Source organism: Capricornis sumatraensis, chromosome 2, assembly GCF_032405125.1.
Source record: "Capricornis sumatraensis isolate serow.1 chromosome 2, serow.2, whole genome shotgun sequence".
In the NCBI taxonomy this organism is placed as follows: Eukaryota; Metazoa; Chordata; class Mammalia; order Artiodactyla; family Bovidae; genus Capricornis; species Capricornis sumatraensis.
Genome location: NC_091070.1, coordinates 193,623,796 through 193,641,334, shown reverse-complemented (window position 1 = coordinate 193,641,334; position 17,539 = coordinate 193,623,796). Strand labels below are relative to the sequence as shown.

Genomic DNA, 17,539 nt, shown 5'->3' with positions numbered 1-17,539 from the left:
CCTGGTCAATGTGATGTTTTGGGTCAGGACTGCTGGGTTCAGCATCATTCCACAGGCTCAGCTGCCCTCTGTACCAATAACTTTACACCTTTGGTCCCTGGCTCGGCCTGCGCACTCCCCAGGCGGTTGAGAGCCCTTGGGAAGTCTGTGCTCCTGTTTTGCTAGCTGGATCAGGCTATGATTCAGTACTGCGGGAAGGTGCCAAGAGGCCATCAGAGCCCTCCAACATGGAGAGGGGTGGAAGGAGTGGAGTAGCCATGCACCCAGCGGTGTAGCACAAATGGGGACTTTATTGGCGGGGCTCGGGGAGCTGCGGCAGAGCCGAGCGTGCAGGCTGCAAGGGCCTGTGCAACTGCCAGGTGAGGGACGAGGGGGCCAGCCTCTGCTTGGGGCACGTTGTGCCTTTTCAGTTCTTAGAGGCAAGTGTACAGGAAGAGGGATCAGCACTTCACAAACTGGTGGGCAACCTCGTAGATTCCCACAGACTCCTGAGCCTTTTCGTCATAGTCAGTCCAGTCCTGTGGGGAAAAGGGCAGTGTTAGCCTCAGGCAGCCTGGGACAGCGTGGGGAGAAGAGAACTGGGACTTAAAGGCACAGCTTAGGCTCTAACTCAGACTTCAGGAGCATGTCTGACCCAGGACACGGAAAGACTGCTCAGGTCTGAATTCCTCCTCCTCTGGCTTTGTGATTTTTCAAGTCCCTAGCTTTCCTGAATCTTGGTTCTGTCCTCTGTTTTAAAAAAGGGAACGATAGATTTTATGGTGAACGTTGAAATGAGTTAACACATGTAAAAGTACTTGGCATGGTGACAGGCACATATGAGAGCTCATTAAATCCAGTTACTGTCATTATGCAGATTGAATTTTTTGTCCTTCCTTCTTCTGAGGCCTGACCACAAGCCTTCCTCATCTGCAAGGCAGTAACCTGTCCAGTGGTCCAGTTGACTCTTGGTGTTCACAGTAGTTAATGTTCTATAAAGTCCCCACAAGCACTGAATTAGTGAATATTGAACTCACTGCTCCCAGGGGAAACACAGGTTAGGTTCCTGGGAGCATCTGATCACAATATTTTCTTCAACCAATCAATACATAACCTTGTTTCATGTATGTTTCTGTTTAAAAACACCTTATCTAAATAATATATGTGTGTGTGTGTGTGTGTGTGTATGTATGAATATAGTTGATTCATTAAGACTGGACTCATGGCCAACAGCACTGTATCTCACGCCTAAACAAAGCTTATCTAAGATGTATTTTCTCCAAAAGGCACATCCCAGCCTTCCTGCATGTGATCACTAGGTAGCCCTTTAGCACCACACACTGGGTTATCATAAAAACCAGAATCACCAACAAAAAGCACAAAAGTGTGGAGCCAGCATCTCGCTGAAGAGCCTTGTTCACCAAAAGGATAATTCCCACCAGGTGCTGTATAGCTCCCCACAGGGCCGCCAAGTCCCGCACCTTCTCCTGTAGGTTAATGTCACTGAAGACTGTCCCCGATTCCACACCCTCGGCAGCAAACCCGGCCTGCAGGTGACAGGAAGAAAGCAGTTAATTGGGGGGAAGGCACCAGTGTGGCAGGTGGGCCTGGCCAGGGAGCCCACCCATCTCACAACCCTCTGGCACAGAAGGATACAGACGCAGTGTGGGATACTGTTCTGGGGACACAGACGCAGTGTGGGATACTATTCTGGGGACACAGACGCAGTGTGGGATACTGTTCTGGAAGTGTCCAGATCTTCTGGATACTGAGATCCCAGGGCCTAGCAGCTGCCCTGGGACTAAGACTGGTTTCTCCAAATTAGAGTCCTGGCCTAGAAGGCAGGAGGTGTAGGGTAAACCCTTCCATCACCCCTGGTTTCCTGAAAGACCCCGGGCATGTCACTTCCCTCTCTGCACCTCAGTTTTCTTACTTATGAAATGCAGATAACAGTATAATCTCTTTTGCCTACCTCAAAGGGTGGTGAGGTGAAAATGCTACACACATCTAGTGCCATGAGCCCTGGCTCTGGAGTTGGACTGATGTAGGTTCAAGTAACTGCTCCAGTGTTTACTAACTGCTTCCCCTGAGCAAGTCACAAAATCTCTGAAGTTCTTTTCTCATCTGAAAAACTGGATGAATAAACCTCACAAGGTTACTGTGAGGATGAAGTGAGGTAACATTAAAAGTAACAAGTCTGGTGTCCAACACAGATTAGCTGTTTAAGAGATGACAATGATTATTCTTAGGAAGGTGAATTCCTGCTCCACGGTCTGCAGGAAGCACAGTTCTGCTGTCACTCCCTGCAGTATACACGTTCCCCAAATATACAGGTTCCCTGGGAAGACAGATACCTGGGGCTGGAAATCCACTGGTTCAAGTCCTCGACACTCAAACTCGACTATTGTCTTGAACTTCTCGTTGTCTTCAGCCTATAAAGGAAGTTTGAGGATGATGCAGGATGATCCCACGGCCCCTGTGAGCCCAGAATGGGCCTCAGGAGCTACTCATCTCTCTCTGGAAGAAAGCCACCTTGGCACTGGCTCACCGTGAGGTCTTTCTGAATATGGACTTTCGGGTTGGGGCGCCTGGATGTGAGCTCACACACAGTTGTGCTTCTCTTCCTTTCTGGGCCTAAGATTGTCAGATGGAGCTGAGGAACCCACTACAGCTTTACCGTGAGACTGAACTAGGTGTAAAGTGCCCAGCATAGGACCTGATTCATTGGTCAATAAATGGCAGATAAAATTATCAAAGTAAAAACTATGAGAAGAATACTGAGGTAAAAGGTTTCCAGATCATCCAAAGGGCCTTGGTACACTTAGCTGTGGCCTTTTGGTAACCATCTGCCATGCTGTCAAGGCGGGGGCTGACTTAAGGTCTTTGAAGTGGGATATGCATGGGGAGGATACTCACTGAGTGGAGTGCTATAACCGAAATTTGTGCCTACCTGACCCTTGGGTCCATACGTCCCAGGGACTACACCTACACATTCATTCTCGTTCATTCACTGTTCACTGTAGAAACACTTTCTGCATGCCAACCAAGTGCCTGTCCTTGGTGTAGTTTTGTTTCCTGGTCTGTCTCTTTCACTAGATTATGATTTACTTGAGGGCAAGTCCTTATGTGATCTTTTAACTTCAGGACAAAGCTGAGAGTTTGGCATAAGGCAGGCATTTTTCAAAAACACCAAATAAGGAATGGATAAAGACAAGTAATTGCCCTTCTTTAAATACAGACCCAAAGCATACATTCCCTCCCCTCACTTCTGGACTAATACGCTATGCAGTAACATAAATAAATGTCTAATAAAATCAGATAGCAAGGATGGATGCACCATTCAAAGGACTATCCCACCCATGGATGCAGAGAAGGCTCACTAGTCCTCTAAGATACAGACAAGGCAAGTGTTCCCAGCATTGGAAATTGAGTGGCCAGGTTGGGTCAGAGGTCACGTGAGCTCCCACAGCCCAGCACTTTTAAGAAAGCACTACAATAGCCTGGTTATGAGTCTTTTTGCTCCCAAGCATTCAGTCAGTGTAAGGTGAATAAATGACTGACACAATGAATGAAGGAACAAGTTAGCATGTGCAGTCAGTCAGTCCCGCAGCTCATCACTCTGGTGCAGATGTAACTCTAGAACACAGGCCTCCTGGTTCCCAGCTTTGATCTTATCCCACCATGCCTGCCACTGCAGCGGGAAACTTACGTTGTAAGACTTGATGGTGCTGCTCAAAATCTCTGAAATGTAAAAGAGAAGACAAAGTTGATTTGAGTCCACATCCTGGCCCTACCAGGTAACCAGATGGTGCTCTGTGCAAGAGTCTACTGTAGAGGCTTGGATACCTCAGGCCTGCGTCCACCCACAGGTAACATGAGCATGCTTTCAGTCTGGTACCAGAAAGCTGTGGGCCAGCCTGGCAGAGGCAGTATCCATGGGCTACCTACCAATGGAGTTTTCCCTCGAACACAGCTTGCACTTCTGGACCATAGAGGCAGTGCCACGGCCTCCCTTCAGTGCCACACTGTCCTGGCAAGCAGGAAACAGAACCTCTAGTCACGTATCAGTCAGGTGTACGGGTCCTCAGGAGACCCAATCTTACCACTTCTTATCCAGTTAAAGAGATGAAGACCCAGACAGGGTGAGGAACTTGCCAGGACAAGAATCCTGGGGAGGCTTCTTGAGACGGAGAAAAGGACTACCCCTTGATTTTGAACTCTTGCCTCACATCCCAGTGTTGATCACACCAATGCCTGCCCTCCCAAACCACAGAAAGTGGGATCCAAAGGCCAGAGAGCTTAGGGCCACAGATCCCTGCCCAGAGACCTGTGTCTGTGTGTGGATATAGTGTTGGGGGGAGCAGTTACCATCAGCCGAATGTACTGCCACTTCTCTGAAATCTCACCACAGTTGCCACATTTCATCTTGAGGAGAGGGAAAAAGAGTATTAGTAAAGTAGTTGGCTCAGCTGGGCAGATGCTGAGGGAAGGGCAAGAACGGGGTGAGGTGGGCAGGCTCACAATCTTATCAGCCATCCAAGGACACAACAGGACTAATCTCTGGGCAAAGTGTTTCTCACGGTGACGGGCCCATCCTCCTCTAAGAAGCGCTCAGTCTGGCTACGGAGTCAAGGCTCATGTGGTACAGAAATGGCTTCAAAGTCCCCACAACACTCACTGAGTTAGGAGCTTCCCCTGTGTTCTCACAGGCCCTGGAGGTTGCTGGTAGAAACACTTATCACTCTGTGGCTACTCTATTTCTTTGTCTGCTTCTCTAAATTCTGCTTTTTGAAGCTAGAGACCATCAATTCCTCAAGTAAGACACGGCACTCGGGCTTCAAAAAATTTGAAAATGAACGTGGTCAGAAGGCTTCCTGAAAAGGGGATTTTTCCAGGTACTGAAGGATACTGGGATTTAGACAAGAAGGAAAACAGATGAGAAGCTCCGGAATGTGGGAAAGTGAAGGGCCTCAACTGCTCAAATAAGGCGAGGACCTCTGCAGACCATGCCACTAGGGTACCAGATTTACAAATATGGGTTGGGGAAGTAAGGATGGAGCCCCGCACAAAAATAAAACCTAATCAAGAAAAGAGGTGAAATTACTCTTACTAAATAATCACAAGATCCCTGCAAACAGTCTTTCATTTAGTGTCTGTGTACATAACATGAAACATTTAACGGAGGCAAAAATTACAAAAGGAACTTCAAGACACTGCTAATTAAGAATTAATCAATAAACTTTTAAAAAGAAAACATAAAATTCTACCCAGGAGAAAAGGGAACATTTAATAAGGATTTCTCATCTTGCCAGAGAGAAAGCTCCTGTTCACTACTGAGATCAGGAGGGGAAAGTTTTACGCGAGCCGGGCCTTGGCGCCCCCACCAGAGCCCAGAGGTGCCTGCAGCCTAGACGTCTAGAGCCCCGCCCCTCCAGCCTCACCTTCAGGTACCACCGGAAGTCTTCGCCCACTGGCCGGAGGTTGGTGACGTTTTCCAGCGTGGCTTTGAGCTGCAGCGCGATTTTCTGAGAGAAGGGGCGCCATGGCGACTGCGTCAACAGCGCCTGCGCAGCCCCTGCCCCGCCCCTCTCCTCCCTTCCCGCACGAGCTTTGCCTCCCGGCTCCTTCTCAGCACAAGCCCTCTCTCCTCAGTCCCTCGTGGCGCGATCTCCTGCCTCCTAGGTTCTCGCCACCTGCCCGCTCCTGCCCTGTCGGCGGCTCGCCCCCACTTACCCCCATAGCAGCCCGGCCCACCCTGCGCTTGCTGCGGTCACTGCTTTGCGGCTCGTCGTAAACGGCGGGCGCTGCCTGCGCACCCTCGGTGCGGCTCTGGGCGGGGCCTGGAGGCGGGTGTACGCGGGCCGCTGCTTTCCCAGGGCGCCTGGTCTTTTAGGCAAAGCCGTCTTGTGGAGGTGGTCTGAGACCGCAATTAGCCGGGGTTCAGACCCGCGGAAGGCCCCCTCCAGCAATCCGTAATTAGATATTTACTGAACGGCAAGTCAGTTTGAGGGACGTCGCACCAAACAAGACAGTTCTGCCCGAAACCTCTGCCGGGTCCTCACTATTCTGCCTTCCTTCACCCAACCTTGCCCCGGCTCCCTGCCTGCCCGCCGATGCATCTTAGATCACGTCAGTTCACGCTGCCCAGGGCCGGCTTCGCAGATTTGGGAGACGATTTTCTTTAAACTGCTCGTACCTCTTTACCCAGGGGACCTTTCGGAGGGTTGTCTCGTGTGCATGTCCTTCCGGTGGTCCCCAAGACTGGGCACTCCCCTTCAGCTTACTCTTCTCTGGGTTCCCGGTTTGCTCTAGCATACATTCACTCAACCTGTGCTTTTGTCCAGGGCTCCTCTGAGACCATACAGGCGCCGTAAGCATTACAAACAGCCTGTTTGAGGCTTTTATAGCCTCCTGAGGTCTAGACTGTTTAAAATTTGGAGCGACTCTTTTGATGTCTACTTTGCCACAAACTTACCTGGATTGCCGCCAGGTACCCTTCAATAGCAGAGGGTGCACTGCAGACAGAACCCCGACATCTCAGGTCCCAGATCGGCAGCTAACTTGCTGCCCTTTTTCCATTTTTTTTTCCCCCGTGATCTTTGGAGGAGGCAAAGTAGGGTGTGTGTGTGTGTCTATCTTTGGGACCCTGTGATCTTTTTTTCTCCGCGGTATTTATTTTTGGCTGTGCTGGGTCTTCATTGCTGCAGATGGGCTTTCTCTAGTTGCAGCAAACAGAGGCTAGTCTCTAGGACTCATTAGTTGTTGGCACATGCGCTTAGTTGCTCCGCAACATGTGGAAATCTTCCCAGATCAGAGATTTAACTCATGTCCCCTGCAGTGCCAGGTGCTGGACCACCAGGGAAGTCCTGGGACCCTGTGATCTTTGAAGGAGGCAAAGTAGGGGCATTGTGTGTGTGTGTGTCAAGGAGGCAAAGTAGGGTGTGTGTGTGTCTGTGATCTTTGGAGTCAAAGTAGGGCGTGTGTTGGGGAAACACTTGCTCAGGACTATTTGGGACCTGTCCCAAGTTGGCCACTCTTGAGAGATGTTGAGCTTAGCTTTATCGCCTCCCCTCAATCAAATGAGATTTAGCAAGACCATGCCCACTATCCGTTCAGTCAGCAGTTTGCCTAAGGAAGCCATGCAACCTAGCAGCAGGAAAAATTTCCTGCAGATCTACCTGCTGAACAAATCCCCACACTATCTATACCAACTAGGTGCTTCTTAAATGGCTGTTAGAATTCTGACTTTAAAATGAATTATTGGAAAGATTTTCTGAGAATAGCCACTTTATCCCTTATAATATATTAAACCAAGTATACTTCCCCATAGTGAAATAGTTTCAGATGTATCTTTAAAAGTGATTTTTAAAACTCCAACTTCCAGCTTCCCTGGTGGCTCAGTGGTAAAGAATCCACCTGCTAATGCAGGAGACATGGGTTTGAACCCTGGTCTGGGGATCCAACATGCTGCAGAGCAACTAGGCCCATGCACCACCACTACTGAGCCTGTGCTCTAGAGCCCAGAAATCACAACTACTGAGCCCATATGCCACAACTGCTAAGCCTGTGCCCTAGAGTTCATTCTCCACAAGAAAAACCAGCACAGTGAGAAGCCCAGCGATACAAGAGTAGCCCCTGCTCTCCACAACTAGAGAAAAGCCTGAGCAGCAACAAAGACTAGCACAGCCAAAAATAAGTAAAAAAACCCAAAAAACCCTCCAACCTCAATTATACCTCAGTAAAGCTAGATGAAAAAAATCAAAATATCAACCATACCACTTTACTCCCTACAAAATTAATATTTCATTAATACCAAATATGCAGGATTTAAATTTTCTTACTGATGGCAACTTTACATTTCCTGAATCATGATCCAAGCAGGGTTCGAACATTGTATTGATTATGTGATTGTATGTCTCTCAAATCTTCTTTAACATTCCCACTCCATCTCCATTTATGTTTGCAGCTTATTTTTTTTTAAGAAATCAGATCACTTATCCTGGAGTTTCCTCTGGTTACTGATTGGATTTCCAGTTATTTTTTAGCATGTTTCTCTAATCTTTTACTTCCTATAAACTGGTAGTTATATGTACAGAGTTGATTAGATTTTTGGCAATACTTCACATAAGAACCTAGTGTTAAAAAGTAATTTGAGACAAGTTCACATGTTCAGGTCTTTATAAAATAAAAAAAATTGCTTTTTGTTATGTATTTATTAAAGACAATCATTTATAGTTTATAAAAAAAATACTGCCCTGATATACACAAAAATGTCTAGATAATGGTAATTAAAAGCAGCACTCCCACCCCCCTTGTGTCCACACCAATGTTCCATCTAGATTGGCTTAATCTTGAAGTGTAATCCAATAAGACTGAAGACCAAACACTTCAGGTCCTGGACAAGATAATAAAATACTCGTAAGCCTTCTGGATCCCTGTAATGAAAGAGGAAAAATGTGTTTAAAAAGCTGAAAAAACTCAGCAAAAAATACCATTTAATAACCCAGCTTACTTACGTACCAGGATATTCCTTGTAAGAGGTATTTACAGAATTAAAACTTTGAAAACAACCAAATGTCCAAAAAGAAGAAAAAGTCTATATACATTAAAATGGAATATTAAGAAGTAATTTAAAACATTAAGGTTTTTTAAGAAGGAAATGCTTATATTAAGTAGAAAAAAATCATGATTAAAGTAACAGACCGTTGATCTCAATTCATTTTTTGTGCTTTAAAAGACTATTTTTTAAAGCACAGGAAAAACACAGAAATATTTTAAGATTAATGGTTATCTAACTGATAATTTTATGGGTGATTTTCACCTTTCTACATTTCTGTATTTCCTATATTTTCTACAGTAAGCACATATTACTTTCAGAATTAGGAAAACTTCCTTTTTAAGAGGTAGTGCTAAGCAGGACCAAGAGACTCACTCAACCTTACTATGGCGTAAGTGGGTAAGAACAGGGAGACTGTTCATAGGAAGACAACTATGCCCAACATGTACTAAAAGTGAACTATATCTAATCCCAAATCCTCAAAGAGCACATATTACTTTCAGAATTAGGAAAACTTCCTTTTTAAGAGGTAGTGCTAAGCAGGACCAAGAGACTCACTCAACCTTACTATGGCATAAGTGGGTAAGAACAGGGAGACTGTTCATAGGAAGACAACTATGCCCAACATGTACTAAAAGTGAACTATATCTAATCCCAAATCCTCAAAGAGCACATCTTACTTTCAGAATTAGGAAAACTTCCTTTTTAAGAGGTAGTGCTAAGCAGGACCAAGAAACTCACTCAACCTTACTATAGCATAAGTGGGTAAGAACAGGGAGACTGTTCATAGGAAGACAACTATGCCCAACATGTACTGAAAGTAAACTATGTCTAATCCTAAATCCTCAAAACACAAGAGACAAAGAGGCTGCCAAATTCTAATGATTCTGTGTATACAGTGTATTCATGTCTCAATAATTTACCCTCACAAAAAGGAATTTTAAAATTTATATTCTAAATGATTTCAAGTTTCACTAAAGTCAGGCTTTAAGATGTGCAGTCTGAATAACCAGCACTAAGGTACCCAGACTCACTGATCTCACAGGTATTCCCAGCAGTTGTTTTCTGTTTTGGCCAGACTCTCCCACTTTGGCTGCCCCTATGGCATTACCCTGTGGGTGCATCACTGAGAAGCGCTCACTGACAACGACTGACTAAAACACCAAAAGCAGAAGGAGCAAGCCCTTGAAGGTAATCTGGGAGTCTCTCTATTGATGGGGACACAGCTGGCCAGTTCTTAGATTTGTACCAGATTATTATCTTACCATAACAGTCTCAATTTGATTATGGGTTTCATATCAGCATGCTCAAAAACAGACATATCTGGATATAAGGATCATGTGTACTTACTTGGATTGATTGACATCAATAAGGGAACCAATTTTTGATGTTGTGAAAGAAATGTGTTCGTCTCCAATGACAATTTCAAGCTCCTAGAAACATTGAAAGAAATATCAATCCGAATTGGTTTTTCATCACACAGGAGAAGGGTTCATCATCTTTCAAATCACATGAACTCTAATACAGATGGCCACATTACCAAGACCAACCTGAGCCCTAGACTGTACTGGGTACTAGAAACAAAGAGATAAATGGTATGACCTAAATACTGGTTTAGTGCTTGAGTAGCTTATACTTAGTTGTGTCTGTGAGGCTCCACATTTGGAAGAATTTACATTGCGTTTCATATAGGAGTTTTCATTGTTAACAAGGTGGAGTAACATGTATAAATCTGTTTTACAAATACGAGAATCTAACATTTAAGGGCAACATTGGACAAGGAAAGGAATTCCAGACCTTGAGTTAATCCCAGCTTTCTCACTTACTAGTTGTATACCCTTGGGCCTGAATTTCTAAAGAATGAAAGAAGTACCACAATCTTAAAAAAAAAAAAAATCTATTAGGTGGGGAATAGGAGGGGGGGCCTATGGGACAGATCAGCAAAACCAAAGATTTCTGCCCTTGTGGAACTTATAACCTCTTGAGCTCTACTTCTTTTTAAAAAATATTTATTTAATTTATTTGGCAGATCTAGGTCCCTGAGCAGAGACTGAACCCGGGGCCCCTGAATTGGGAGCAAGGAGTGTTAGCCACTGGACCACAGGGGAAGTCCCCTGAGTTCTACTTCTTAACATTCAGACTTGAAATGTTAATATTTTGTACTTCTGTCAGATTTCTTTTTCAAGATAAATATTACAGTTTAGACCCACCTCCCACTCTATTCTCCTGCATGCCCAGAAGTTGGAATGTATTCTTTCCACTCATGGTTTTAGATTACATTGCAGTTTTTTGTTTTTAGCCCCAGGGCATGGCTTGTGGGATCTTGGTAGTGAAAACGCCAAGTTCTAACCACTGATCACCAGGGCATCCCCATATTGAGTTAAAATTGGTTTGTTACATAAGTACAATATTCTATTTCTACTTCTGTATTATACTGGGCTAACCACCAAAAATTTAAGTTTCTGTCACCATACAGTTGATTCCCTTTACAAATTCTGCACACTCAGCCCCTTCCCTCCAATAACCACTACTCTGTTTTTTGTATCTATGTGGTTCCAGTTGGTTTGTTAATTTATTTTGGTTTTTGTTTATTTTCAACAGTTTTTATATGTAGATCAAGTTCATTATTTTTAGATGCTTGAGAATATTCATCATCATGCATAAGGAAAACCAAACAAGACAATTTCAGACAATGATGAATGCTATGAAGACAAAAGCCAGATCTTATGTAAGTGATAAGAAAAGGCATTTTAAATTAGATAGGCTCTTAAGACATCACTGAAGAAGTGACATTTGAAGACCTCAATAATAAAGACAGTCTCAGATAGAATGTTCCAGGCAATATGTAGCAGACGCAAAGGTTCTAAACTAAGAAGCACCTAGGTGAATCTGAGTAACAGAAATAAGACCAATGAGATTTAAACCCAGTGAGAGATGGCGAAATGGTAGAAGGTAAGCTGGGAGTTCGGATTTTATTTTAAATGCGGTGGGAAGCCAGAGTTTAAAATCAGTGGAATATATAAACAAATCTACAGTTTAAAAGATTACTGTCACTCCGGGAAAGAAAAAATGGGCTCTAGAGGACAGAAGACACAATGAAATCAATTAGAAGTTGGAAGGCAGCATTAAAGTAGAAAGAAGAATCTTTCCGATTAATTTGGTCAAATACGACAGTGGCTTTTATTTTTTAATTACCACAATGTTTGCAGAATAAATATCTAAGCCAGAAACTTACACAGATAGACTTAGCTGCTGGTATAACTTTCCATTACATTGTTGACATGACTATGTTTTATTTATCTTGCTATCTTCACAGTGTTTTGTCCATAGTGGTTACTCAGTAAGAAACGTGGGTAGCAAATACTCTCAAGAAGCGGGAGGTGGACCAGAAGAAGAAATTCAGGGCTGGGCTCCAGGTGGTCCGCAGTTCCACCTGCTGTCCCTGGTCCCCCGTGTGGGCTTCGCGCCGCCTTAGACCAAGGTGCTGGTGACCTGCTCGGTGCAGGGCTCCAGAACACACACACATACTGAGTACATTCAGTGTCATATGCAGAGCAGGAAGCTTCATCTTATGTGTAAGATTTCTGCACTGTGGGTAGCTGCTAAAACACTCACCTGCCGGCCCACTCGGTCAGGAGGAGGCCACAAAGCATCATCCTCTTTGGTAATTTCACTGTCATCAATTATTCTCTTCAGTTCCTCCATCACACTTTTATGTACATAAGCCTGAAAGCAAGGTAAAAAACAGAATTTAAATTGTATCTCTAAGCAGCATTCTGACTCAGATAGTGATGAAAGATTTAAAAAAAAAAAAAGACTAATGAAGATTTATTTCTGGCACCTCTGTAAATGTGAAGACATTCCAGCTTGACTTCAGCATGCTAAGAGGATGGCAGGGTCAGAAGAGTCCAATGACTACACCTCAATCCCACATCTAGTTGTTTCTGTTTCTCGGTACATCCTGTTCATATGGACCTACTCCTTACCTACTTGCACACCTGAGCCCCAAAGAAAGATCTGTGAGTAACTCAGGTTATTTTAAACTAAATGACATGCTTCTGAAGAGCAGACACATGTCTTTTACATTTTACTTTTAAAAAAAAGTGAAGATGCTGACATGTATGGTTAAGCTTAATACTGATCGCTAATTAAATATTATAGTATGAAAGTATACTATTATGGCATTTTCAAATGTGACAAAGCAGTTAAAAGGAAAGAATGGCTTTAATGAAGTTCAATGGTGTGGCAGAAATCACACCAAACACGGACTTTACAAAGGCAGGCAGAGGTCTAAATTCCTGCTCAGTTTCTTACTAGGAAGGGTAACTTTGAACAAGCCCCATAATTGATATATAGGTCTTCAATGTCAGCTGTAAAGGATATGTAACACCACCCATCATAGAGGCTTACAATAGGGGTTAAAATAGGACTACAGATGTGGTACCTAGTGTCATGACTAGAATCTAACATGCATTCAATGATGTTAAGTGCTTTCCCACACTCCCCTTTTGCCTACTCAAATGCAAATTAAAAGAGCTCTATTGAGTGCTAGGTACCAGGGAATGCAGATGATACCACCCTAATGGCAGAAAGTGAAGAGGAACTAAAGAGCCTCTTGATGAAGGTTAAAGAGGAGAGTGAAAAAGCTGGCTTAAAACTCAACACTCAAAAAACTAAGATCATGGCATCCGGTCCCCTCACTTCATAGCAAACAGATGGGGAAAAAATGGAAACAGTGACAGACTTTATTTTCTTAGACTCCAAAATCACTACAGACAGTGACTGCAGCCATGAAGTTAAAAGACACTTGTTCCCCAGAAGAAATGCTATGACAAATCTAGCTCAGTGCCATCGCTCAGTCGTGTCTGACTCTTTGCGACCCCATGGACTGCAGCACGCCAGGCCTCCCTGTCCATCACCAACTCCCAGAGTCCACCCAAACTCATTTCCACTGAGTCGAAGTGCCACCTGTCGTCCCCTTCTCCTCCCACCTAGACAGCATATTAAAAAGCAGAGACATCACTTTGCTGACAAAGGTCCGTATAAACAAAGCTATGTTTTTTTTTCCAGTAGTTATATACGGATGAGAGAGCTGAACTATAATGAAGGCTGAGCGCCAAAGAATTGATGATTTTGAACTGGGTGCTGGAGACTTGAGTCCCTTGGATAGCAAGAAGATCAAACCAGTCAATCATAAAGGAAATCAGTCCTGAATATTCACTGGCAGGACTGATCTTGAAGCTGAAGTTCCAATACTTTGGCCACCTGATGCAAAGAGCCAACTCATTGGTAAAGATTCTGATGCTGGGAAAGATTGAGGGCAGGAGGAAAAGAGGCCAACAGAGGATGAGATAGTTAGAGGACATCACCAACTAAATGGACATGACTTTGAGCAAACTCTGGGAGATACTGAAGGACAGGGAAGCCTGGTGTACTGCAGTCCATGGGGTTGCAAAGTCAGATATGACTTAGCAAATGAACAATCACCACCAAGGAATATATCAAACACTAAGTTAGTGACGGGTATGTTTTTCAGACGAAGCAACTGAGACTTATCAAGCTCAACCAGGAAATTTTCCCAAGGGCACATGTTAGTAAAAGATTCAAGGTTCAAAACCAAGATCTGCAAGACTTCAATGATTACCAGTTATTAACTCATCACTATTAAAGAAAAACTAAAAGAGGATTTGAGAAAAACTTTAGAAGCCGTCTACAGAGACATTTATACTTTCCTATTCTTTATCTTTCAGTATTACTCCCAGATTGGACTTCCCTGGTGGCTCAGACGGTAAAGTGTGCCCACAATTGCAACGCAGCAGGCCTGGGTTTGATCCCGGGTCAGGAAGATCCCCTGGAGAAGGAAATGGCAACCCACTCCAGTACTCTTGCCTGGAAAATCCCATGGATGGAGCAGCCTGGTAGGCTACAGTCCATGGGGTCACAAAGAGTCGGACACGACTGAGCGCCTTCACTTTCATTACTCCCAGAAAGAATAAAAACAGGACACAAGGCTAAATGGTAGTGAACGAAAGGCCCTCAGAAGATTCATTACCTCTTTTCTGATCATGACATCATTTTTGTAATTGCTGTTGTTGGCATATCTCAATTTCCCTGTGAGGGACAAAAAACAAATTCAATATATAATAAAAACATAAAGCGTCATTAGCCTACCAAGACTATCAGCTATTGCTTAAAATGTATCCTAACTTACCCTTCAAAGTGTCTAACAGTTTTAGTATTTACCCCTCTGGTGTTTCCGAAACACTAGAGTTTTTCACTTTAGGCTTTGGTGAACAAAAAAATGTCACCTGCCTTGTCAGTCAACAAAGGCTGTTGCAGCCATTAAGCCATCAGCCACTGCAGCCACACCACCCCCAGCCCCTTCCCCGAGGGTGCACTCTGAGGGGATTCAGGATGTTGAAAACAGGATACTGGTCCTGGACAGTTAAGGTGAATATCAAAGGAATGATTTCAAAGAGCCTAGCATCCTCCCATACAAAGAAAAATGCTAACTTCATTAACTTTAGATGTCTGGTATTTCATTAACAGTAACCTTTAGATGTTATACCTGTTTTTTGTTTGTTTGGGGTTTTTTTTTCCCCTCTAAAACCTCCTATATATCCTGGCTCATCCCTCACCTCTTCAGAATAGTCCCTCAAAGCTATCTGACAGCCTGTCTCCCAGGCTTAAGTCCCCAGTGTTTCCACTAAATAAAACAATTCTCAAACGTTGTTATTTATTTTTTTCCCCAGTGAATCCTATTAAATAACCGTCTAGCCAAAAATACAGCTGACAATGATTTACAATTCTTGCAAAAGGCAGCTCAGGTGTGATAAAAGAACAGACTCTTTTGTGACTGGCAAATCGTATCTCAGCTGGTTAATGTCCTCAGCTGAAAATAGGAGTGACTGATAACCTACCTGCACACAGGGCCTTCAGAGGCTCAAAAGAACTGTGAAAGTTTCTGAAAACTATAAAATGGTTTTTACATATATTTACATATGACTGTGAAACACTGATCTATTCCTTTTCTAAACATGATAGAAAAGCTGTGGTTTTATTATTAAGCATTTTTGGTATACAAGGCCCTCTGTGACACTGTTCATCAAACAGGCTGATTTGGGTATATATGGTGGATATGAAGAAGATAAAAGGAAATAGAGGAGATAATTTTTTCCCTGTAGAAGGCACACTAAAAAGAGTGAAAACAACTGATGCCTTACTGCACTGTGTCTCTGCCTCAAGTCTCTCTCCATTCAGTTCATTCTCCATAGAGTGGTCAGAGTGAAACAGTAACAGATGGATCCAATTGGGTCACTCTAATATTGATATTTTAATACTGACAACGGCTCCTCACTACCTTCTTGATAAAGTCCAAAATCCTCAATGTGGCTTCCTGCTAAGCTGAGCTCATTTCCAGCCTCATTCCTACAACAGGACTCTCACACAGAGCTGGAGTTAATCAAAATACAGTTCACCCTTAAACGATGTATGGGTTAGGTGCCTTCTTTCTGCTCCCAGAGTCTTTTCTGTTTCTTTCTAGAACACCTTATACACTGTCTTATCATTGTTAACATAACTTTCTCCACAATTTGGGCTTGTCAGTTCATTCATGGGGTCCCAAAGAGTCTTAGCAACTGAACTACAAGAAGCTCATTTTTATGCCTTCATTTAGTGGAAGCTTTCTGTCATCTTTCACTCCTTTTCCTTTACCATATTGGTCCCTCACCAAATCCTATCAATTGGCAAAGTCCTATTGGTTCTGTCTCCAACTGTATCCTAAATCCTTCTCTACTTTTACTATCACTCTAGTTCTAACCAACATCCTTTTTCTCTTAACAATTGTAACCATCTCCTGTTAAGTAGTTTTCATTCTTGCCTATTCTGCACCTAATAATTACAATACTTTCTCAAGAACAGATTACACCTCTGCTTAAAACTTCCCAATTGCTTCCTGCTGCACTTAGAAAAAAGTCCAAACTCACCAAGACTGTATGGGGTGGCCCCTGTCTACGTAATTGACATCATCTCTTACTATTCTCCCCAGAGTTTTCACTGCTCTTCAGCCACAATGGCCACCTGAAACATGCCTAGCTCATCTCTGCCTAGAATGTTCTTTTCCCGAGCTGGCTCCTTCTTTGTCAATCAGAGCTCAGCTCGAACATCGGCTCTTCAGCGAATTCTCCAATAGCTATCCTTCCTAAAAGCGGCCCATCAGCAATTGTTCCATCATTTTATTTTCTGATCACTCAACACTATCTGGGATATTTTTTATTTACGACCTCCCAGTAAAAGAATACAAGCTCCACGAGAGAAGAAGCTTGTTTATCGTTCACTCCTACACCCCAAATTGTGCAAGTGAGACTGGCACAGACAGGTGCTCAAGAAAGGTTTGTTGAATAAAGCAATATGGTCAAAATCGTCACTAAACAGAAGCCCCAGCACACGGACAGAAAGAATCAGTGGGGCGGACAAGGATCGTTCCTTCCAAATCGGCGCCTCACACCCTTAGTCCCTTCCTCTAGTTCTTCGTACATTACGGATCGCCGGCCCCCCCACTCTCCCGCCCCCAGGCCTAGTCCTCGCTCCCGGGGAGCCGGGAGGCTTCTCTCACCGTCGGGCCGGAACTCAAATTCCAGGAATTCGTGCCCGAATTTGCCTTTGTGCCCCACGTAGTAACGCAGGTAAAAGTCACTCTCCATGGCTCGCAAAACGGAGACAAGACCGAACTTTTAAGAGAAATCCGCACCGCCACTACAAGCGCCCAACACTGACGTTTACTGCGGCGCGAGGAAGTGACGTTAGGAAACGTCATCGTGCGTCGCGGAGCGACTCCCTCTCTCCTCCCACTTCCGGAGATGGGACCAGGAGACTTTTCCCCTCCCGCCGGAATAAAGCCCCTTCCCCCCGGAGGCGAAGTCGGTTCAGCCCCGCCCCCTCGGCCTGCGACTAGGAGAGGCTGAGGGCTGTTCGTCAGTGTCCCCTTGGGGCTTGAGGCCCAGG

General features: G+C 44.2%; 2 protein-coding genes across 2 annotated transcripts; both read right to left on the bottom strand.

The window, feature by feature from the left end:
* Positions 1 to 283: 283 nt before the first annotated feature.
* Positions 284 to 5,788, bottom strand: CZIB (CXXC motif containing zinc binding protein). Its single transcript, XM_068965939.1, has 8 exons — positions 5,713 to 5,788; positions 5,421 to 5,504; positions 4,348 to 4,404; positions 3,928 to 4,009; positions 3,689 to 3,720; positions 2,334 to 2,411; positions 1,461 to 1,526; positions 284 to 518 (listed from the first exon to the last, which is right to left on the bottom strand). Exons 1-8 carry the CDS (start codon positions 5,716 to 5,718, stop codon positions 441 to 443), a joined length of 483 nt encoding a protein of 160 aa, XP_068822040.1. The 5' UTR covers positions 5,719 to 5,788; the 3' UTR covers positions 284 to 440.
* A 2,459-nt stretch (positions 5,789 to 8,247) lies between these two features.
* MAGOH (mago homolog, exon junction complex subunit) lies at positions 8,248 to 17,306 on the bottom strand. The gene is made up of 5 exons (XM_068965361.1): positions 17,151 to 17,306; positions 14,589 to 14,647; positions 12,152 to 12,262; positions 9,887 to 9,969; positions 8,248 to 8,414 (listed from the first exon to the last, which is right to left on the bottom strand). Exons 1-5 carry the CDS (start codon positions 17,236 to 17,238, stop codon positions 8,315 to 8,317), a joined length of 441 nt encoding a protein of 146 aa, XP_068821462.1. The 5' UTR covers positions 17,239 to 17,306; the 3' UTR covers positions 8,248 to 8,314.
* Between the last annotated feature and the right edge of the window lie 233 nt (positions 17,307 to 17,539).